At 35.4% G+C, this 24,062-nt stretch overlaps 2 protein-coding genes across 3 annotated transcripts; both read right to left on the bottom strand.

Moving 5' to 3' along the window:
- Positions 1–7,445: 7,445 nt before the first annotated feature.
- On the bottom strand, positions 7,446–14,180 carry LOC107816030 (receptor-like serine/threonine-protein kinase SD1-8). Of its 2 annotated transcripts, XM_016641706.2 has the most exons (9): positions 14,030–14,180; positions 11,282–11,569; positions 10,397–11,191; positions 9,609–9,764; positions 9,121–9,275; positions 8,800–9,016; positions 8,434–8,668; positions 8,195–8,345; positions 7,446–8,083 (listed from the first exon to the last, which is right to left on the bottom strand). In XM_016641706.2, exons 1-9 carry the CDS (start codon positions 14,076–14,078, stop codon positions 7,787–7,789), a joined length of 2,343 nt encoding a protein of 780 aa, XP_016497192.1. In that variant the 5' UTR covers positions 14,079–14,180; the 3' UTR covers positions 7,446–7,786. The 2 variants fall into 2 exon arrangements, with proteins under 2 accessions (XP_016497192.1, XP_016497190.1); XM_016641704.2 differs by lacking the exon at positions 14,030–14,180 and having other exon boundaries at positions 11,282–11,808.
- A 2,537-nt stretch (positions 14,181–16,717) lies between these two features.
- Positions 16,718–23,682, bottom strand: LOC107816027 (receptor-like serine/threonine-protein kinase SD1-8). Its single transcript, XM_016641702.2, has 7 exons — positions 22,149–23,682; positions 18,552–18,710; positions 18,280–18,473; positions 17,987–18,197; positions 17,647–17,884; positions 17,414–17,564; positions 16,718–17,333 (listed from the first exon to the last, which is right to left on the bottom strand). The coding sequence occupies exons 1-7, from the start codon at positions 23,605–23,607 to the stop codon at positions 17,022–17,024; spliced, it is 2,724 nt and encodes a 907-aa protein (XP_016497188.1). The 5' UTR covers positions 23,608–23,682; the 3' UTR covers positions 16,718–17,021.
- Between the last annotated feature and the right edge of the window lie 380 nt (positions 23,683–24,062).

The following is a 24,062-nucleotide window of genomic DNA, read 5'->3' as shown; positions in this document are numbered from 1 at the left end:
AGGCATAAATTGATAGCTTTTGAATAAGGGGGAGATGATGGTACTTTGAGGTACCACGATAGATTGTGTGTTCCAACCATAGATGGACTTAGTGAGGGAAAAAATGTTAGAAGCCCATAATTCCAAGTATTAAATCCACCCAGGCTCCCCAAAGGTGTCTCATGATCTCAAGGAGATTTATTGGTGGAATGACAAAAAAAAAAGAACGTCGCAAAATTTGTGGCCAAGTATAGGAATTGTCAGTAAGTGAAAGTCGAGCAGCAGAAAGCCTAGTGTTTTTATCATAGAATACACATATTTTGAGTGGAGATAGTAAATATGAAATTTATAACAGGATTATCTTGTTCATTTAAAAACATGATTTGATTGGATGATTGTAAATCGACTTACCAAGCCATCACACTTCTTGCCAGTAAAGACTACAAATTCAACAAAAGATTATGTCAAGTTATACACTCAGGAAATCGTCTAATTGCATGGGACTCCGTGGTCCATCATTTCGGATTGTGGTGCTCAGCTTAAAATGAACTTTTAGAAGTTCTTTCAAAAAGGATTAGGAACACGTTTTTCATTCTTAAGAAGATGACCAAGAAGAAACATTCTTGATGTTAAAAGTAATTGGGATGATCATATACCTCTCATTGACCTTGCTAATAATAACCTACCATTCTAGTATCAAGATGGCACGTGCGAGACTCCGTATGGGCGAAGGTGCAGATCGGCAATTGGTTGGTCCAAAGTTGGTGAACGGGAGTTTGTTGGTACCAAATTTGGTCTATCAAACTATCGAGAAATTCAAGTTGATCCTAGAGAATTTGAAGATGTTTGAGTTCCAAGTTGATGATAGGGTGTTTCTGAAAGTTTCACCTATTAAAGGTGTTATAAGATTTAGGAAGAAAGAAACGCTCGGTCCCACATATATCACGTCGTATATGATCCTACAAAAGATCGGTCAAATAGCTTATGAGTTGGAGTTGCCACCATAATTAGTAGTGGTACAACCAGTATTTCACGTGTCATGTTATAACATTCAAGTTTCCAGTACTCAAATACTCATGTCAGTTCAGTACTCAGATACTCATTTCAGCTCAATACTCAGCTACTCATGTTAGTCCAATACTTAGACATTCATGCCAGCTTAGTACTCAGATTACTCAAATATTCGTGCCAGTTCAATATTCATATCCATGTTAGTTCAGTATTTACTTATCCATGACAGACCAATATTCAGTCAATATGGTGGTCATTCAGTTCACTATCTCAAAAGATCAGTAGTCATGTATTCATTCAGTTTAGTATGCAAGTGTTTATGAAAGATCATGTTTCCACCAGACCCGTTTAAGGCCGGAGTTAGCAGAAGTTACAATCAGGATAATCATTTGAGGACGAATGATCCCAAGAGGGAGATAATGTAACATCCTATACATTCGGGCTAGGTGTGGATATGTTAAATGGGTATTAATTAGATATTTTAGACATATGATGTCCTATCGGGATGAGTATGGATGAAAATAGTTGTTTCAAAATCAAGATGGAAAGTGAGGTGCATAAGATTCGACAAAATCGACTAAGTTGCAGAAGGTCCGTCTTCCAGCAAGGTTTAGTGAAAATATGTAAGGAATTTGGAAAACCTCAAAGCATAAAAGTAGTAGGCCTTTGAAATAGCTTTCCAACTATATATTATGGAGCCCGAACAAATCTCTGTGCAGAAGGTTATGAGCGTTTTACAGAATAGTGCACAACCACCACGCCCGGACCACGACCGCGGTCGGGAGGCAATGTTCCTGCTATCTACCGTGGTCGGGCCTACAGGGCCGTGGTGGCGGACTTGGGAAGTTATTTTAAGCCCTATTTCATCCCCCACAGCCCCAAAATATAAAAACTTGCTCTAGAAAGGGAAGCTCTCAAAACCTAACTCCTTAAAGGTCCTTCCACCATCCACGGTAAGTTCTAATGGTGAGCCTACGTTAATTTCAATTTCCCAACATTTTATTAACATAGGTAAACCCTCCATATCATTAGATATTCGATTGAGACATCATTGTTGAGAGAAGAAACCCTAAAACTTGAATTCAAGAAGATTGAACGTCAAAAAGGTAATATCTTCACCCTCTAATTGATTCTATCATTGAATTAATGATTATAGACTCTAGTTCATGAGATATGAGTTGATGGGTTTGATAGAAAAGCATGAACGGTTATAGGTTTGGGTTGTTGATTGTTGATTATTGGTTAAGGGTGTTGTTTACCTTATGAGTGATAAAAAATAATGTTAATTATAACCATTTGAGACTTTAGAATTTATCTAGGAGCAAGGGAATGGGTTATTGGGTATAGAGACATAATTAATAGGGATTATAAAGCTTTATACTTACCAAGTGTTTGATAAAATACCTAAGTGACCAAAAACATGGGTATTGTTGCTAATTTAGAATCCATTTGACTTGTATTGATATAGATTAAAGTTGAAAGGGTTGGCGAATGTTGTATTATGCTCAAGAGCAGGAAGTTGAGGTATGTGAGGCTAACTCTCTATGTTTGGGAACATTAATGATTCTCCTTACACTAAGTTTCTTTTACCACGTTACTAATTGCCTCAGAAATATAGTTTAGCCTAGTTCTTTGAATAGTTGTAGAACTTCTATTCTCTAGCTTCATAACTCGTTCATGACATTCATTCTGAACGTTGTGAGCTCAGTGCATATTCAATATAGACTTGGGTTTGATGCCCCCAAGTCTTAGTATAGATTACTCAGTATGCCATAAACAGTTGAAGTTTCAGTGTTCATAATCAGTTCAAGAATACATATCTCAGTCTAGCCCTATTCAGTATTCCAGTATTATGTAACTCAGTGTGATCCTGTATTCCAGTATTATGTAACTCAGTGTGATCCAGTATTCTAGTATCAAGTAACTCAGTGTGATTCAGTACTTCACTATCATGTATTACAATATGATTCTCAGTTCCTGATTTTAAATCCCTGAATGTTGAACACCTATATTTGGGTCTGAGGCCGTAGTTTATATACTTTATGCATACTTGGGCCTGAGGCCACTCTTTATGCTTTATGCATGTTTGGGCCTGAGGCCGTAGTTTATGCTTTATGCATGTTTGGGCCTGAGGCCGTAGTTATGTATATGTATACTTGGGCCTGAGGCCGTAGCTTGTGCACATATATATTGGGCCCGAGTCCATAGCTTATTCAGATAAACAGGTTGTTCATCATTCAAAAGAGGGAGTATTCATATCCTTACTTCCTTTGTTCAGTTGAGTTATCAGCTATCATTTCAGTTACCCGTTATCATTTTAGTTACCAGTTATCAATTCAGTTATCAGTTATCAGTTCAGTTATTAGTTATCATTTCAGTTTCAGTTTCAATAGTTATAATTTCAGTTATCAATTATCAATTCTCAATTATCATGTTAGTTTTAGGTTTAGCATTTTTAATTCTCAGTTAGCTTTACATGCTAGTGCAATTCAAATGTACTGACGTCCCTTTTGCCCGGGGCTGCATCTCACGATGCAGGTAATCATTTGCAGGTTGATGATTCAGAGCGCTAGGATTCTCGTACCAGCTATTTGGTGATCCCAGTTCTTTCGGGGCATTATCATTACTTTACAGTCTTTCAGTATTTACAGACAATCAGTGTTTTTAGTACTTCATTAGAGGCTTCATAGACTAGAGTAACAGTTAGACAGAGTCTCAAGTTTTTCATGTTAAGCTATGTTTGCTGCAAATATGTTTCAAAAATGTATTCATATTTCCGCACTTCGGTTTATATAATTCAGACTTTCAATGTATCAGCATGTGTTAGTTTATCTTCTGCATTTAGTATGTTATGATATCACATGTTGATTCAGCCAGCCAGTTGGTTCGCTCGGTCACATGTAGTTAGGCACCGAGTGTCGTGTTACGTCTAGGCCCAGGTTCGGGGCATGACATCTGTAGAATGAATCCTTTGCTTTAATCCACACCTTTTGTTAAAGCACAATATATATTTTGTATATTTCTTCCTTCTCATATGAAACATAGAAAATGACAACTAGGGGTACACAAAGTAAACCGACAAACCGTAACAAATCAATAATCCGAATCAAGACGACAAAAAAAAAACCCGATTATGGTTTGGATTGATTTAGTTTGGTGTTGGGAAAAAAAATCTGACCATAATTGGTTTGGTTTGGTTTTAACTAAAAAAAGTCAAACCGAACCAAACCAACCCGACATTACATGTATAGAAGTTTTAAATATATTTAGTACATAAAAATATTTATTGTAGTGTAGTTTATAAATATTTCTTAAATATTTTCATAATTTTAGTTTTTAACATATTATTTTAAACTTGGACTTATAATTCTTGAATGCTACAATAAGTTTTATACTCAATATTAATACCAATAAATGACATTCAATTAAATTGTACTAGGAATGAAATAGTGTTGGATATCTATATTTTTAGTTTCCATGGTTTAGATAAAATGCACAACTTATTTTTTTATAGAGTTTACTCATGCAAAAATAGTACTTGTTAGTCGTACTTATTTTAGCAACTTAGTAATTTTAATTATATTTATTTTTTATTATGGCTTATTAATAATATTTATTTTATGCGATTTTATTATCTTTATTGTTGAATATTTTAATACAATGCCATAGCTCATCTCATATTTTATGTTATTTTCTTGAAAACCACCTTATATAGTTATGTCTTACTAGGATCAAAGAAATATTTGGAGTACAAATTCTATGTTTTGTTCTATGAAGACTTTATGAAAAAAAATCCGAAATAACCCAAAAACTCGAGAAAAACCGAGATTAAAAAACCCGACTTTTATTGGTTTGATTTGGTCTTTAGATTTAATAACCTGACACAATTGGTTTGGTTTGGTAATTGCAAAACCCAAACCAACCCGACCTATGTACACCGGTAATGACAACCATGCATATGATGTTTACTCATACCAATATATTTATGTGATTTTCGTTTCTACAAGTATTATTTCTCTAAACCTCAGAAAATAATGTATTGGACGAATACATGAATTAAACCATGGTTATGTGTTTTGAAGCACGTGAAATTGAAAGTTCAATTCCTTTTGACCAATTCAATCCTTGCATTTGGATGGAAGTTCGAGTTGCCAAAGAGCAAAGGTAAGTTATTGAGTTACATAATTCAGTTTATGGGTTCCTGCAAGTTTGCAACCACATCGAGTAAATTTTCAATAGTAAATGGGTTCACATTTAAATATTTATAGATATTTAATAAATTTTTGGAACACACTTACATTGTTTGAACAAAATCTACTGGGTTCACGTGAACCTAGAGCGGATCCAAGATTTATTTGGGTTCAATTTTGAAGGCTTTAGAATTGAACCCATTATATTTTAAAAGTTATGGGTTCACATCTACTATTTTTATAATTTTAAGGAATTTTTACACATAAATTTTTGCTCCGCATGGAAAGTTATGAGTACAACTGAACTCGTCGTCAACACTCTACATCCGCCTTTGCGTGAACCCGTAGGTCGTAAGGTGGATCCGCACCTGTATATCACTCTCACTATATGTTGTTTAATTTCTTCAATCATGTTATAATTAAGATGTACACGTACGAGATATTATGCAAGTGTAGGATCATTGATGGATCCAGATTACTAAAAGTCTTTGCTACTGTTGCGATCACAATCCTAAATAAGAAAATTAAAAAGATTTGTATAAATATATTTAGTTGAAATCTATTGACTTTAAATCTTATATCTTGTCTTTTTATCAACAACTTTTGTTTTCTTCCATTTAATAATGTGTGATAATTCAGTTCTTCACTCAGCACCGTGCAATTAGGCCACGTAGTTAAATTCGAATCTGTAACAAAAAAACTCACTAGAAAAGGAGATAAATATATCTCTAACTTGTTATTACGTCATTATTAATTTTAGTGAAATTAAGAGTTGGGTTTTAAGTTGAGGAAGCTTGAAGTTTCTGTATAAAAAAATTATCATTTTTTTTTTACCTATGGTTCGTTCAAACAGTGTCCCTTTGGGGACATCCAATAAAAAGAATTTGTTCAAACATTTGCTTACATATAACTAACAACAAAACATTGTTATTTATAATAATTCCTGTAGTTTCTAAATATGTAAATAGAAAATTAAGAAACTGATGTCTAAATTCATATTGATAACCAAGATATGTTGACCTTCTGAACCAGCCATTCTTGTTGGCAGAAAGAGTTATTTACATACATCCTAATCCGAAAGTGTAAAAATTTATACTATGATATACGCCATATTTGGGCAAATATGGATAGAAGTGTATATGGGTCAAAATCTATCACTAGAATACTTAAGTCAAAGTGGCATTTAGTGAAACATTCCTAGGCAGCCACGTATCGAAGTGATCTAAGCAACAACGAAGGCCGTGGTGGAAGAGTTAAGGGATAAAGTCGAGGAGTCATCAATAATCGAGGCCGGTGTTAAATACCCTTGACAGAGTTATAACGGCTAGTCTCAAGATAGGACATTAAAGAGAATATTCTAGTGGCTGTTGGGATCAAACTAGGTTTGTTGTTGTTGTATTCTCTGTATCTGTACTATTAGGGTTTTAGGAACATGTTCCTATTTAATAGAAAGAGGCACAATAATAGGGGGCATGGGATATTCACCGGTAAAATATACTTTAATTTTACAGAAAATCTGATCTCATCAAAAGTACACAAAAACAATATTTTCACTGAGATTCTTGTCTACACTTTTCTACTGGATCCGAGAATATCTCGGGCACTCAAAGGCTTATCCGTCACTCTTGATTGTCATAAAGAATATTTATTGATTTTATGCTTTCTCGGGTGACTCCTTTGCATTTATTTACATAAATGATATTTATTGTTGTTGATCGCTATTTAATGCTACATTACTTCTATTTGGGTTCTAAAATATTGATAATTGTGCACCGTCATAGCTTCTGGAATAGATCTACGCGTTATTTATCACTACTGAGAATTTCATTAGGATAATATTACTAACCAAGATTAATCCTTGTTTATATAAATTTAATTAGTTGAACCAGAATATATATGTTTGGTCAAACAAAGTGAATCCAATATCTCCGGGCACCATAAATATCAAATTCAATGATGTTATAGATTTTGTTAATATCAACCGCATTAATAACCAAATAATCAAGATCCTGTTTGATAAGGTGCTTGTAATTCATTAAGCATACTGTATCATTTCAAGCTAAAGAAAAAGCAGAACTATTAGAGACACTGCCAAATTTGGTGCCTCTTGAAAAGACAATATATGAAGGTCAGCCCAGTGCATTATTAAGCTCCTGTTATGCGCGGGGTTTGGGAAAGAGCTGGACTACAAGGGTCTATTGTACGCAGCCTTACCCTGCATTTCTGCAAAAGGCTGTTTCCACGGCTCGAACCCATGACTTCCTCTTGAAAAGACGAAATATATAAAAAAACTATTATGTCTTGCATTGCATGAAGCCACCCAAAACTCAACAAGATACATAAATTCTAATTTAGAAAAGGTCGTCAGTGCCTTTATAAAGGTGATAAATGATCCTTTTCTTAGCAAATACTAGTTTCCCTAGAATTCCCACTTGCAAGCTCCCAAAATAGGAAGGTCAGCTTAAGCTTCTTGGGTTGTTTGCCAGCAGGAATGCCATTTTCATAGTTTCAAATTATACTAGTAAACGGAATAAGAAACAAAACTCCAGACCTACTTACATTGACTGAGTTTGTTCTCTGTGCATTTGTTTATTGAATTTAGGTCATCATGATCTTCCGGTGAGTTCAGTAATAGTTACCCCATTCACACTGTTGCGGCTCCTGGAACTGTTACTCCACTCTCTAGGGATGTAAGGTTCCACGGGCACACAATTTAACCTTGACGTTTCATTCTGTTCTAGTATGGAAACCACCTGAACCATTGAAGGTCTGTCTTGGACACGTCGCTGACAACACAAAAGCCCAACAAGGATGCATTGTAAAACTTCATTCCCATCGCCTGATTGTTCTATCATTGGATCCAGTAGTTCTACGGCCTTCCCTTCATTCCAAATTTTCCAAGCCTGATCATCGAAAGATCATACATGTACAATGTTTTAGCACAAGGTGAAACTTTTGTGTAACCAATTTAAGAAAGTGAAATAATAATGATAACCTTGTGATGATATACTTACATAGCCTACTAGACCAATATCATGGACTGGGTGCTGATAACCCCAATTCTTTTGGCCACTGACAATCTCCAATGCCAAAATTCCAAAGCTAAACACATCTGATTTTGTTGAATAATGTCCATCTTCTAAGTATTCAGGTGGCATATAACCACTGCAGCCACAACAAAAAAACATCAGGAAAAAATTCTAAAATGTACATAAACGTCTACTCTTAATAATAATGAGTGATATCTACTTACCGTGTTCCAACTACATACTGAGTCTTTTCTTCAACATCATCTTCAAAAGCCCTTGACAACCCAAAGTCAGATATTTTGGGTGTCATCTCTCTGTCTAGCAAGACATTGCTAGCTTTTAAGTCTCGGTGGATTATTGTCAACCTTGAATCATGATGCAAGTAAACTAATCCTTTTGCAATTCCTTTGATAATGTTGAAGCGCATTGACCATGTTACCTTACCCCTTCTTGCAGAATCTGGACATGATACAAGCAAACAGTTACTCAATTTCACTCGGACTGTCCCAAATTTCTGTCCTTTGTGTTTTTTATAATTCAAAATAATACAGAACAAATGTGCAACAGAACTGTTATTTAAGCTGTCATACCAAATATGACCTTGTCGAGGCTATTATTGGCCATGAACTCATAGACCAGGAACTTTTCGTTTCCATGAATGCAGTATCCCAATAACTTGGTTAGGTTACGATGCTGAAGCTTTGCTATTAATTTGACTTCATTCTCAAACTCCTTATCTCCTCGTTCTTGACGTGAAGTCACTTCCTGCTTCTTCACTGCTATTTCTTCTCCAGTATCTAATACACCCTACAGATTAAGTATGTGTATTATTTGAGTATTAAATTTCTGCCATGATTTGTCTTAGTTACTGTAAATATGCATGTCCATGCTTGTTGAAAAGAAATAATAACCTTATAAACATTGCCAAAGCCACCATGACCTATCTTATTAGACAGCGAGAAATTGTTAGTGGCTGCAGATAGAGCACTGTAATCATATGCAATGACATCTGCGCCCTGCAGCAAAGCTTCTACAGAGTTTCCAGGCTGATTAATCTCTGGTTCATCTGTTCAGAAAAAGATATTCTTTTGAGAAAATAAATTAATTAGACAATTATGGAAGTGAATCATACCTTACTAGAGGTTGCACACTATCTAGCTTACAGGGTCATGTGTTTGCAAAAAAAAAAAAAAAAAAACTACTCTAGTTAGCGGCCTGGGGGTATAAGGAACTTCTTTTCATTGCTAATGTCTCTGATCACTCTTTCCCGTGTCAAGAATTAAACATCAAGAGTTAAAGGAATTTTTCTTCAAGAATAGTGTTTGAGTGAAACTAAGCTTGGGCTGTAATGAAGAACTATGAAAATAATATAAAAGAGGCAAAAGGTGAATCTTCTTACCTAGCACATCTGTCTTTGTTGCATGACGCCGGACCTGATTATGTAGAGAGAAGATAAGAAGTGCCAGCATTGAGGTTAAAGAAACACATATTATCCATTTCGTTTTCATTTTCGTTTTCCTTTTCCTTTTCCTTTTCCCAGGGGCAACAGCTGCTTCTGTTCATATGAAAGAAGTGTTAGTTGTTTCTTTTTCATGAAATCAGACTTCAGCTTTAATAATTTAAGCAGCAAACTTGAAGGGATTTCTTCAGATATTTGCTTATTCTGTGAGTACAAAATTAAAAGATTTTGTAATGAGAAGGACCAGCTGCATTCAGGTTGGTTTCATCTTTTGCTAGATTGTGTAGCATTTAAGTCGACAACATTCAGTAAAATGCTTCAAACATACCTACTGTTTCAAGATAACATGGAGTGGAGATGCATATCCATCTTCAAAACTTAGATTGAAAATAGCTAAAATATAACATTTCCTTCTGAGATAAGGGATGAGTGATTCATTTGAAAAGCAAGTTTCGGCCAAAAATAAAACAAATAATAACTAATCTGCATGAACCAGTTAATCTAGTACTCCAATAACTAACTTATTAATATGGAGTACTTATTAATATGGGGAATTCTGTTAATGAATGTGCGTGCGCCAATAACTAACTTACACAACAGTTAACTATTTCACCCTTCAAATGTCACTTATGCACGCGTAATTTTGCACCATACTAATAATAATTAATGCATTGACACAGTTATCGTCTCACAAGTAGGTAATCATAGAACTTGTCAATAATTTTTACCTAGTTTTCCGTGTGTCATCCGTATATAAATATCATTCCCAGCTTTTTCCGAATGTCTCATATCAAGTAAATCTCCCAACCAAACGAAACATTTGCTGACATTTCCGTTGATATTGATGATAGTATAAGCCATGCACGATCTTTCATTCAAGCATTTCTCTCCACACTCCTCTGGGGACAACATTCCCCAGTAAGTTGCATTATCAGGCAACTTCAGTCCAGTATTCTTCACAAACATATCTTTGTCAGTATAATTAAGAGGAGTCATTCTCCTACATCCGTTGGTATAATCCATCTTGTCCCAGTCATCTGGTGATGTAGCCGTGAAACCATCAGGACACCGGCAGGATGGATTCTCAACGAAACAAACTCCATAAGGCCCACAAGTCCTATAATTGTCACATATGTCCTTATTCAGGACCTTCACTTGAATCCAGCCAGTGGCATTTGTCCATTTCAGGAACTGTATCTTACCCTCTGGATTCAGTGACAGTTTCAATCTGCTGTCGTTCTTGGCTTCAAATGTAACATAAAATGCACCAGTTTTGGAGTTAAATACTGGTCTGAGTACCAGCTCGTCCACGAGGGCATCACCGCCACTGAATATTTGTCCATCCCAAGGACCCCACCTTGAAGCTCTTTGCTGTTTTTTCTCAAGAACTAGTTGGAGTGACTGACCTGACTCACCTGACTCTAACCTGAAGAAATACTCACCAGGAGCTGGATCATCACTTGTCCTCCAGGAATTCATGGCTCGGTTAAGTCCAGTTTTCGGGTCCCAACCAAGCTTCATTTCTGGTAACAATGTATCGACAGGATAATCAAAGCTTTGCCACAGGTACTCTCCTGCTAAAAGATTGCTAGATTCTCGAAACACAAGATTACCTGCATCAAGGAGCTGCAAAACTGGCAAGAGAACAATCTGTTTTGGCGTATAAATCGGTACCTTCTTTCCTGTATCATCTTGGAGAAAAATGAATCCTTGTACATCGAATACAAGCCTTGCACCATGTCCAAGTGGATTCAATCTATTGCCAACCCATACTATACCAGACTCTATACCCTTGTACCACAATCCCAGGTACCTTGTGTGCCGAAATGGTGTAGTAGAACCAAAAAATCCCATTTCAAATCTTTGGTTGGACGAAACTAAAGTCTCGCCATCCCTGAGGACTTGATATGGAATCAAAGTATCACTTGCAGCAACACAATTTGCATATAAGGTTATGGAGATATGCAGAAGACAGATAGTGAATAGCCAAGAAAGTATGGCAGCCATTGCTTTCTTGCCCAGATAGGAGAGAGCTATGGAAATCAAAGGTTTTGAATTCAAGTTAAGCTTTCAGGTTAGGCTTTTACATGGAGAAGTACTGAGAGTTCAATGTTAAATAGGCTTCTTCAAGAGAAAGTGATTTAAGTTTTTCACTATGTGGCATGTGTTTCATCTTTGTGATAGCCAGGTGCAGAATAAAAGCATTTAGGAGACAATGGTAGAAAATTTAGACCTTAGCCTAGAAATAGGAAAAATTTAAAAGGGACTACATAAGCAGATATATCAGAATGGCTTATACATGGTGTTCATTTCTTTTATTCAAGGAAGAGAATCAACATGCATCCTGAAATCTTCACAAGCACAAATTGGTGTTAAGTTAAATTATCAGCTGATGTTAGATAAAAAGCTGTGTTGTTAATTGAAATGAATATATAGCAAAGATCTAGAGGAAAAGTTAAAAGGTTAGTTCTTGAGGGCAAGTTGAAATGCATATGAGCCTTGTTGTTTTCTCAATCTTTTTACTTAAGAGGAAGGACAAAAAAAGAAGACTAGGATTTGTGTCAGCATTAACTGAAAGATCAGGTCACAATTTAATTTGTGCAAATCTACTCTTTTATTTCAAATATAACATTTAGACGACTATGTATTACTTGGTTATATTTTCACGGAATATGCTTCTGCAGTCTTGTTTAGAGAACACCGTAATATCATTCATGGTTTAAACTATTGTTAGCTAACATAAATAAAATTTTCCACTAAAAAATGAGTTCAATATCATCTGGTTCAGTTTTTGAGAAAACACAGTTTCATCCAAGGATCCTCAACTTTTTATTAAAACCTTGGATTGATAATTTATTTGAGAGATAAATTCGTCATTAATGCATACTTCAGAGGCCGAAGTCATATCTCTGCCCCTCTAGGAAAAGTTAAAACTTTCTATAATTTTTGCAAATCCACTCTTTATCTTAAATAAAACATTCAGACGACTGTCTATTATTTGACTACATTTTCACGGAATATGCTTTTTAAGTCTTGGTGAGAGAACACCGGAATATCCGTCATGGTTCAAACTTTTGTTAGCTCTAACATAAATAAAATTTTCCACTAAATGAAAAGAGTTCATTTTCATCTGGTTGAGTTTTCTCCAGACACATCTGCAAATTGAACCTCTTTTGAGAAAACATAGTTACATCCAAGGCTCTTTAACTCTTTAGTGAAATCTGCTTTGAAGATTTGTTTTGAGAGATAATCCTGTCATTAATGCATACTTCAGAGTCCAAAGATATTTCCTGCCCCTTTAGGAAAAGTTAACTATAAGTCACATAAGAAACGTAACTGACACTACTGGTTTTGACCTATGTAAATTATGAGTGTTTGTTTTGCAAAAGAACGTAGTCTATTACGTATCTGTTTAGGCAGACCATGCATAAACTTAAAACAACTCCAAAAAGGTAAAGACATTAAGGAGATAAGTCGCAATAATTGCGACTGAACCAGTTCTCAATCTATGCTTGTTATTTCAACTAGACGAATTTCTAAGTTTTAATGAAGATAAGGCAGCTCGTTTCCTTCTTTATTTATTCCTCCATCCTCTTCAATGTTATAACTAAGTGTTGTACAAATCAATCTAATACACAACAAATTTAAACTTGAGGCATGGATTATTGCATGTCATAACGTCATTCCTGTTCCATAGTACAACTCCCTTACAATGGACAGCACTTCTTCATCAAGGGAAGTACTTTGGTTAGTCGGTGTTTTGAAAGTATTGGGTAATCATATTTGCTCAACTAGGAATCGAGAACAAGATTAGACTACCTAAGCATGCAATCAGAGAATGGTAATAATTGTTACTTAGCATGATATAGGATCCAGAGGAAGGGTAACCTTTTAACTAAAATGAAATCTTTCCTTACTGAGCTAGTCTGTTTAGGAAATCTGTTCAATTCATGTTTACTGCAAACTATACTAGGATCTAGACATCTTCGCCTCCATATATGGTTGTATCAGTGGATGCTGAACATATCTTCAAGGTTGAAGCCTCAGCAGAAAACACATCTTTAGGTTGTGGCAGCTGTGCATTTTCAATATTTATCATTGAAACTGCAGAACTTATTGCTTGCCTATCCTCTACTTATATACATATTATAACTTCACTCACTAGGAAAGACTCATGCAAAGAATTATTTAGGAATTCAAGAGTATTCTCATCCTCAAGCTTATTTGTTTGAAAGAAATGCAATTTAGATAAAATAAGTAAAATCAGAAAGGAAGTTAACTGCAAAGCAAATAAGAAATGCAATTTAGATAAAATAAGTAAAATCATAAAGGAAGTTAAATGCACCATATTGTCTACTTACATGTCCTATAAGGTTGTAGAATGCTTAGTTGATGAAAACTCGCATTCATCTGCCCAGCTATTACCTCCAATGCTAGGACACCAAAGCTAAACCCAGACTGAAAAATTGATCACATTTGAAATTTCAAGGGGACATATAACCTCTGAATTTTAACAAAACATGATCAGGTATTCATATTGAAATGAAAAAGCAAAAGAAGATAAAAATACTAAAATAGTAACTATATCACGATGACTCTCATTGTCGGAAGCTCTTTCTGTTCGTTCCCAAGAATTCTAGATATGTCAAAGTCTTAAAGTTTGGGTTTTTAGTACAATATTGCTAGTCTTAAAATCCTCGGGATAATTTTCTACCTCGAGTGTTGATGAAGATAAGAAGCCCTCATGCAATTCCCAAAACGATATAGAAACGTCTAGTCTAGTAAAGAGAAGTTGGAGGTTTGTAAACAGACCCTAGAGTCTAAAGGTTTTAAGTTGAGCAGGACTAAGACTGAATACTTGGAGTGCAAGTTCAACGACGTGACAAGGGAGCGGACATGGACGTGAGGCTCGATTCACAAGTCATTCCCAAGAGATGGGGAGATTAACAAGGATGTCAAATACCGTATGTGGGCAGAGTGGATGAAATGGATGTTAGCATCGGCGTCTTGTGTGACAAGAATGTGACACCAAAACTTAAATATAAAATCTACATAATGGTGGTTAGACGGACTATGTTATATGAGGCAGAGTGTTGGCCAGTCAAGAAATCCCATATCCAAAAGATGAAAGTAACATAAATGAGGATGTTGAGATGGATGTGAGTGAATACTAAGTTAGATAAGATTAAGAATGAAGATATCCGGGTAAAGGTGGGTGTGACCCCATAGAGGACAAGAAGCAAGACTTAGATGGTTCGGGCATGTCAAGAGGAAAAGCTTAGATGCCTCAGTAAGAAGGTGTGAGCAGTTGGCTTTGGCGGGTAAGTATTAGGGAGTGGTGAACGGCAAGACATGAGCAGCTTCAGCTTACCGAGGACATGGCTCTTGATAGGAAGGTGCGAAGATCGAGGATTATAGTTGAAAGTTAGTAGGTAGTCGAGTGTCTAGGCTGATAGTGTCTTGTTCTTAGATTGCTTGTATTACATGTTTTCTTACGATCTTCCGCTTCATAGCTCGTCGTTATTACTGCTTGTTGTTATTACTTTTTTCCATCTATTTTTCTGGCTCTTAGACTGTTGGTATTATCTTTCCGGCATTTGTTGTTGTTATTGTTTGTTTCTATTATCTCTTTTCATTTTCCTGAGCTGAGGGTCTATCGGAAACAGTCTCTCTACATCTCCCAGAGTAGGGGTAAGGTCTGTGTACACACTACCCTCCACAGAGTATGGTCTATCGGAAACAGTCTCTCTACCTCGTCAGAGTAGCTATAAGGTCTGCGTACATACTACTCTCCACAGACCCCACTTGTGGGACTCCACTGGATTTGTTGTTGTAGTCCAGTAAAGATAACCATGAAAAACAGTAAAGACATGCCAATGATGAGCATAGGATAATAAGCTTCTCCCTCTGGCCTTTACACTTGAGTCTAGCTTAGCCAACAGGCCAAGCAAATATAGAAATGAGATCTCAAGAAAAAAATGGAAATTTGAATATTTTTGTTTATTAAATTTTAACTTTAAAGTAGCAGTAACTGATATGGTATTCATTACATGCAAAGGAAATTGCATTTCATGGCTAGCACCAGTGAAGAGATCAGAAAACAGAACTAGGGGTTGAATTACATAAATAGACCAACTTCATCAGTCAATAGGACATGTATGTTATTCCTCAAGTGATTCATACGATAAAACAATTTTCCAAGGCACACTACACAATGACTGGTGGCTGCCATTACCATGAGGACTGATTATAGCATATTCCATAATCCAAAGAGGCTCAAACATGCTAATTTACAATCCTCAAATACTACATCATCTAGTAACTTCAGCCCAGTAAGTTTCAAAAAACCATCTCTATCACTACAATACAGTAATATCTCCTCATTAAACCTCCTGACAAGTCGAACAATAGCCAGTCATGAGTCAAGCGTGTGGAGCTGGGGTGAAAATCTGGATCATCAGAGTTCAATGAAGTCCACTACATACCTTATCAGATTATAATTATCTTTTGAGCTTTACCATTATGGTCCACTCTGTACTCCAATTATAGTACTGAATTTACCACCACTACTGACATCATCATTCTCTGGTCCTTAATCTTCGAAAGAGAAAATGAAAAATAATTCTAAGACTGAAATTATCTTCCTCCTGTCAAAACGATCAAATGTGAGGCCTCTTCTGATATCTGGTACCTAAGAAATGTTTAAGTGATTTGTAATAATCAGTTCTATATAACTAAGAATGTGGTTCTATACTTAGTTCAGAAAATTCAATAAGTGGTATGAGCGAGTGTTGGACCTGAGTCCAACAAAAAGATCAGGTTTGCTTCATCAAATCATTATGCCATCCTTTTAGCTGAGCACTTGAAGTCAACTGGCCTCTCGTATTTTGTTACTTCTTGAGGTATTTTTCCTTTATTGGAGGTTTGCATGTTTTAGAACAAATCATCACAATGTTACCGTGCAATAGGTCTTGATGTAGATGTTGCTATCTTCATCACAACCGCGTGGAAAGAAAGAAGAACCATGTTATTAAGAGGGATGTAATAGTAGGGAGATAAAACTTACAGCGAAGATGAATGCACAAACTATTCCCTCTGAATCACATCAATGATGGCACAGCAATTTACAGTGAACTTGAGAGATATGGAATAGGAATGATTAGACTTTTACATAGATGATAGAAAAGCACAGCTAGCTTTCTGAGCTCACAATTGTTGTATGTAATGAGAAAGAATACCTAATACTCTTTAGCTTCCACAAAATTTACCCAAAAACATAAAAGGGAGGAAGTGTACAAGAGAAAATTGTGAACCTCTTGTAGTAATATACACTTTTGAGGATGACACCATCAACTATCGGCCATCTATCATGGTAACTGTAACTTGATTGACAGTGCAAGTTTCTTCATAATTAGTTGAATGTGAATCAGAATCAACCGGTCTTCTGCCAAGGCAAAATCCTGGGGTTTTAGGCTGAGGCAGTGATGCGCTTTCGCTGCCTAACATCAAAACCGCAGTAGCCATGTTTGGTCTATCTTCTGCTTGCTCCTGGACACACAACAAGCCAACTTGTATGCATCTCATTACTTCACACGGAGAAAACGTTTCTCCTACAGCTGGATCCAGTAACTCTGAGCCTCTCCCTTCTTTCCATAGTCTCCACGCCTGCAGAATCAATTAGTTTTTCATAAGAAATGATGAACGCGTTGCCAGGAATGAAGCTAACATATGATTGGTGAACTTACATGTCCAAGAAGGTTGAGTTGGTTATTTTGATAATAGAATCCCCTGTTCTTCTTCCCGGTTACAATTTCTAACACCAAAACCCCAAAGCTGAAAACATCAGATTTAACAGAGAAGAGGCCATCCATTGCATATTCTGGAGACATGTAACCACTGCATCAAAAGAAAAATGGATTAGAAGCAGTTTTGAAGGATTCTACGAATTGTGTGAAGAAAGTTTATGTTTTGTGCTTACTAGGTTCCAACTACTCTCTTTGTATTTCCTTCAGTCTCATCACCGCCAAAAATTCTTGCCATGCCAAAATCTGATATTTTGGGGGTCAAATCCTTATCAAGGAGAATATTGCTTGCTTTAAGGTCTCTATGGATAATCCTAAATCTTGAATCTTGGTGAAGGTATAGAAGCCCCCGAGCAATCCCACAAATAATATTGAACCGCCTTCGCCAGTCCAGCAGCGAGCATTTATGTTTATCTGAAGAGCATATTTGAAATGTGAGTCATTACAAATTACGTAAGTTAGAGAATTATGTGACTTGCTACCCTCATGAAGACAATATAACGAAAAAATACTTACTGAACAAAATTGAATCTAAACTTTTGTTTTCCAGGTATTCATAGATCAGCATCTTTTCTTCCATATCAACACAGCAGCCAAGAAGCCGGACTAGATTCCTGTGCTGTAGCCTAGCAATCAATCTTAGCTCATTCTTAAATTCCTCTACTCCTTGGCCCGAATTCTTTGAGAGCCTTTTGACTGCTATTTCTTGACCTTCAACCAGAATTCCCTGATCAAAAAAAGTATCTGATTGATTGATCATCTTTTTTCTTTATTATACCAGTATGGTTTACATATAACTCAGCATTTACCTTATAAACACAACCAAAACCACCTTGACCTAACTTAGTTGCATCAGAGAAATTTTCTGTAGCGATAGCTAGGGTGCTGAAATCAAATAATGGTAAGTCAAACTCTTCTGTTGCTGAAGTTTCACCAGAAAATTCTCTTTTACTTGGAATGATAGCTGCATTCATTAGAAGTTCTTGACTTCTTTCACTAATGCCTGGTTTGAATCATAAGAAATATTCATTAGCATTTCATATTAGACAATCTTATTAATTATGACAGATGTCTCCAGTACCTTTGTTTTCAGACTTAGTTCGTACTGAACCTTGATATTTTCTTCTCTTTGATAAGTAGTAGAGGATTACTCCAAATAGCACAATAGCTATACCAACTGTAATCCCAGCAGCTATTACAACTCTCTTTGTCTTGCTTGATCCCACACCTCCACTTTGAGCTGAAATTAAAAACTTTCCAAGTTAAATAAAACAACAATCTAGTGTAATAGTGGGGTCTGGGAAGGGTAGGATGTACGCAGCCTTACCCCCACCCTGTAAGGGCAGAGAGACTGTTTCCGATGGACCCTCGGCAAAAACTTTCCAAGTTAAATGCAGCTTGATTTTCCAAGAAATTTGTGGTAAAATCAAAGAATCATTTTTGTTCTGTTTGAAAACCTATAGCTACACAGAAATCACATTTCCTTCAGTAAGTTACAGTACAATATTATACTTCATTTAAGAAATAAACAAAAATCAAACAATGGCAAGTGTTTGAGCTTAAAAGACTACTGTTCAAATGATGTTAACAAATATTTTAGCCGTATACAGGGGCGGATTTACATGGACCAAGCGGGCCTCCGAAAATTATGCTACATAAGTATATAAAAGTAATAAGTAAAATAGAAATACAAAATAATAAGCTTGTCCAAATAGGTTATAAGTCTAGTAATACAGTAAAAGTGATATTTATTCTGTGTGAATTCATTTTCAATGTCTCATTTCTTCTTTCCTTTTTCCATCTTCCTGTGTAATAGAAAATTAAAGAACCCAAGACCTTTTCCAAGAACAATTTGGGCCGAGCCCACCACTCTTTTTAAATTCACTTTATCCTTTTAACCAAAAATATTATTAAATTATCTACTAGGACAGACAAATATTAACATCCATCCACGACATTTTCTCGGTCAATTTAACTAGTCTTTAGCTGAGAGAATCTGTAAAGACTTGGTATTCAGTAGGGTCCACGAACTATTGCTGGTAGTAAAATAAAATTTCTGTATTACACTAGGAAACATAACTAAACCAAGTCAAATTCGTCGGCCATGTAACATTGTAGAATGAGCCGAAACTATGGTAAATGTCAGGGGGCCATCACACCGTCCAGGAATTTGCTTCTTCACCGTTTTAACTTTTAGTATTACCTCCGGTCCAAAATAAGTGATTTTTTGTTTTTTTTTTGTGGTCCAAAATAAGTGATTTTTTTAGATTTTAAGAATGAATTAATTATTTTTTTCCTATATTGTCCTTGGAGTAATTAATGTTGGAGTATGTGTTAGGAGTATTTATGTGAAGAGATAGTAAAAGTTAATATGGTCAATTTCATTGTTAATTAATGTTAAAAGGTGAATTTATTAATATGTGTGAAAACAACAAAAAATCACTTATTTTGGGAGTAGGATTTAGGAGTATCCTTTTTGTGGGCCCACTTTATGTGGGACCAGTTAATGGAAAATAATTAGAGCGAAATAAACGCTATTTGGAAACTTTATTTCCACCAAAATTAAAAAAGTTTATGAATCCAAAAGGCAAATGAAAGCAAAAAAAAGAAAAAGAAAAGGGGAGGATTAGATTTTACTATTTCAGTATGTCATGCAGCCATTTAAGGAAAAGGTCAAAAAGAAAAAGCTAATGCCAATTTCGGTCACTTTGTTTGTTACTCCCTTTTTTCCTTAAACCTAGTACTTTTTTCACCCTTATTTTCTGAACTTTTTTCACCCTTATTTTCTGAACTTTTTTCATAATGACCCATCATTGAATTAATCTTCTTTTGATATTTACAACAAAGTGCAGGCATAATAACATATATTAGTGTGATTTTGACATACAAACTTTTCCAAAAATTTTAAGAAAACTTCTAGAAATGAGAACTTATTTTCCAAATGAATTGGATGGCTATCACTTTTAGAGCCTTGAGATGCATGACTGTCTCACATATTTTTCAAATACTAGCCATCCCTATCTAATCAAGTGAGAAAAAGGAAGTCCAAATAGTAGATTAATATAAGTAGGTCCCTATTGAAAGCAATTTAAAGATAGGGTTGTTAGATATGGTTGGGTTTTTATTCTTTTCGTTTTCAAAGTAGAACACGCAAAGAGGGAAAAATAGAAAATTATTACGTAGATGTAAAACGTGCACACCACTAAGAATATATAGCCAGAATAGCTTTGAAAGTTGGCTGTTTATGAGTCTTTTTCAGGAGTTAATGTACTCAATAATCAATATATTACCTTCTTGGTTTTTCAAAGGTTGTATTCATAACAATCAATTATGAATTTCAAACAGGCAATTATTTATTTAGTTTTTGAATCTATTGATTATACTTCCTCCGTTCATTTCTACTTAGCACGTTTTGACTTTTTACGCCCCTTAAAAAATAATAAATGAAGTGCATAATTTACCATGATACTCATATTAATTGATGTGTATTTTATTGGATTTGAGAAAATGATTTGAAATGACTCAATGAGTAATAAATAATGTAACAGGAAAAAAAATTGTCTTATCATGATATTTATAAAATGAGAAGTAAAAATGAAAATATATTTTTAATATACATATTAAGTAAAACTGAACTGAGGAAGTATAAGTTTTAGATCTCCGAGAGCAGTAGGTAACAAGAAAGGGAACCAAGGACAGACAACTATACCTATTGTTTAAAGAGGCAAAGAAACTTATTTTTTATAGTAGCAATGTTATAGAAATGTATGACGAAAGAAAAAAGATGTGTAGTGGAACTGGAAATGATATAGAGAGCAGCAAGTTTGCCAAATGAATAAATAAATACTCCCTCCTTCCAAAATAAGTGATTTTTTGGATGTTTCACACAGATTAAGAAATTCACCTTTTTGCATTAATTAGCAATGGAATTGACCATATTAACCTTTACTATCTCACATAAACACTCCTAACACATATTCCAACAGTAGTTACTCCAAGGACAATGTAGGAAAAAAATAATTAATTCATTCTTGAAATCTGGAAAAATCACTTATTTTGGACCACAAGAAAAATGCCAAAAAATCACTTATTTTGAACAGGGAGTAATCTTTTGCGTGAAATTAAAATTTCTCCCACAAAAATATTCAAAAGATACTAGTAGTAAAGTAGTAATAGTAAATTAACAGTTGCATATTTCCAATCATAGAAATCTTTCCAAACTATTACAAAAGTTTGTTTCCTAAAGTTTCAAACTTTCACAAAAGTTTTCCTAAAATTCCATTACCCTTTTTATGTTAATTTTCGCTTTGAATTATTATTATTAAAAAAAACAAATAAATGAAAATTTTCAAATTTATACCATATCAACTATTCGCTAACCCACCCGTGCTAACCGAGTCGACTCAACTCGTCCCAATCATCCAATATTTGATCCCCACAGAGAGGATCAGAGATTAGCTAACAATCAATTGTTAATCCTAAATTACTTAAAATTGATTGTACAAATTCCTTTTAATACGAGAAAATCTGTTGTACTATAATTTTCTTACGCTGATTGTCACTCTATCGCAATATTCCTCTTTATCTGAGTTTAAAATATTTTAATTAAAAAACATGAAATTGCAAACGAAGCTAGAAACATCCAAATTAAAAGAGCTCGAGAAAAATGGGATCATACCTGCGTCAGAAGAAGCCACCCTAACGTAGAGAAGTTGGCCACCTTCCGCCGCCGCATACTGCCGCATGTCAATAAGTTCGGTGCTCCAAATCACACAACCCGACCCACTTCCACTAATATTCGAGTTAGTATACGCCGTGCAAGAACAATTTTTCCGACACATAGCTTCACATTCATCCAAATTCATGTTTTTATCTACAAAAGAGTTCGTTGTATCCGGCAATTTCATGTTCCTCAATATATTAAAACTATCGGTTTCACAATCTAATTTATGAAATCTCACACATCCATCGGACCCATCTCTCAAATCCCATGCCACTTGATTCTTAGGCTTAAATCCCACCATACATTTACAAACCGGCGAAAGATTTGTATCGCAAATTCCAGACATCCCACACTCTGTATAACCATCACATTGATCTTTTGGAGCATACCAGAATCTACTCCATATATTGTTTGTCGGAATCCACGTGTATCTTTCAAGCCGACCGTTATGATTCACCAATAACCTAGAATACAATCTCTTGTTATGTAACTCAAACATGTAATATATTTCATCTGATTTGAACTGAAATTCGAACGTAATAATCTCAGTAGGTTTCATTTCCGGTACCCCACTGAATCTAAGTCCATTCCAAGCACCACTCCTGTAGACAATTTCTTGTTTATTCGTTAAGAAAATTTCTGGTAATCCATTTGTGTTGATCTTGAAAGTGAAATCTCCAGGAGCTGGATCGGTTGCTGTTTTCCATGATGTTATGTTTCTGTTTAACCCACTTTTTGAGTCCCACCCAAGTTTCATCCCAGGTAATAAAGTGTCTGTTGGATAATCAAAGCTCTGCCACGTGTAACTCTCTTCTGTTTCATCGTTTTCTGGTCGAACGACAAAGTTCCCGGAATCTAGGAGTTGGGCTACTGTGCTGGTCGCCGGAGTTTGATCGGAAGACCAGACGGAGTTCCTAGTTTGACCGTCGACGAGTAGAAGGGTGCCATTTTCGGTGAGTTTTAGGACAGAGGTGGGTGAGTTTGAAAGAGGGTTGGCTCTGTTTGCAACCCAGACAATAGTCCTGTCTTGTGGTTCTTTGTACCAAATTCCGACATACCATTTGTCTGAATTGACACCGCCTGGACTGAAAAAGCCTAATTCAAAGAGTTGTCCGGAAGAAACTAAGGTTTGGTCTTTGGTTAGAGGCTGTGTTGGGGTGATTGTATCAGTGGGTATGGCAAGAATTGGAACAAGAAATTGAGAAATCAAAAGGAAGAGAGAAAATTGGTGAAAGCAGCAGTATCCTTTGGTGTTAAGGTTTCTCATTGTTGAATCTAAAGATGGGTTATTCTTTTGTTTTGGTAGGATAAGTGGGAGATGTTGGGCAATCTTGGCATTTGAAACATTTGTTGGTGTACTTGTTGTTCGTGTTTGATAGGAAGACGGAAGGAAGATGGTATTTAGGTACCTCATTTCTACCCGCAAAACTTAGTACTTATGATTCTTCCTGGGTCTTACTAAAGTCTGTCCTTGAAAATGAGATGTCACAAAAACCATTCCACAATTCCTGTTGTAAAGTTGAAAAAATGTAAAAAATAATTGGGATGATTATCGATAGGGTAAAGTTTTAAAAAAAAATTCAACCAAAGAATTGTTGTTGTCCCGTTTCCAAAAAGAAGGACGGAATTTAGAGAACAAGGATTAATGCATTTAAAATTTTCATTGAAAACAGAATTATATCTTCAATTTTGAAAATACAATTTATATTAAGAAGCAACATAAAATACTATGAAGTATAATATCATATACTCTATTTAATAATATAATAAAGATGTGCACGATATCACCTTTCTATCTTTCTGATAGAGCTAGGGCTGTGCACGGATCGGATTGGATTGGATTTAGCCTATTTCGGATTCGGATTTCGG

Source organism: Nicotiana tabacum, chromosome 3 (genome assembly GCF_000715075.1).
Source record: "Nicotiana tabacum cultivar K326 chromosome 3, ASM71507v2, whole genome shotgun sequence".
NCBI lineage: Eukaryota > Viridiplantae > Streptophyta > Magnoliopsida > Solanales > Solanaceae > Nicotiana > Nicotiana tabacum.
The sequence above is the reverse complement of the archived record's forward strand: the minus strand, read 5'-3'. Positions and strand labels throughout refer to the sequence as shown.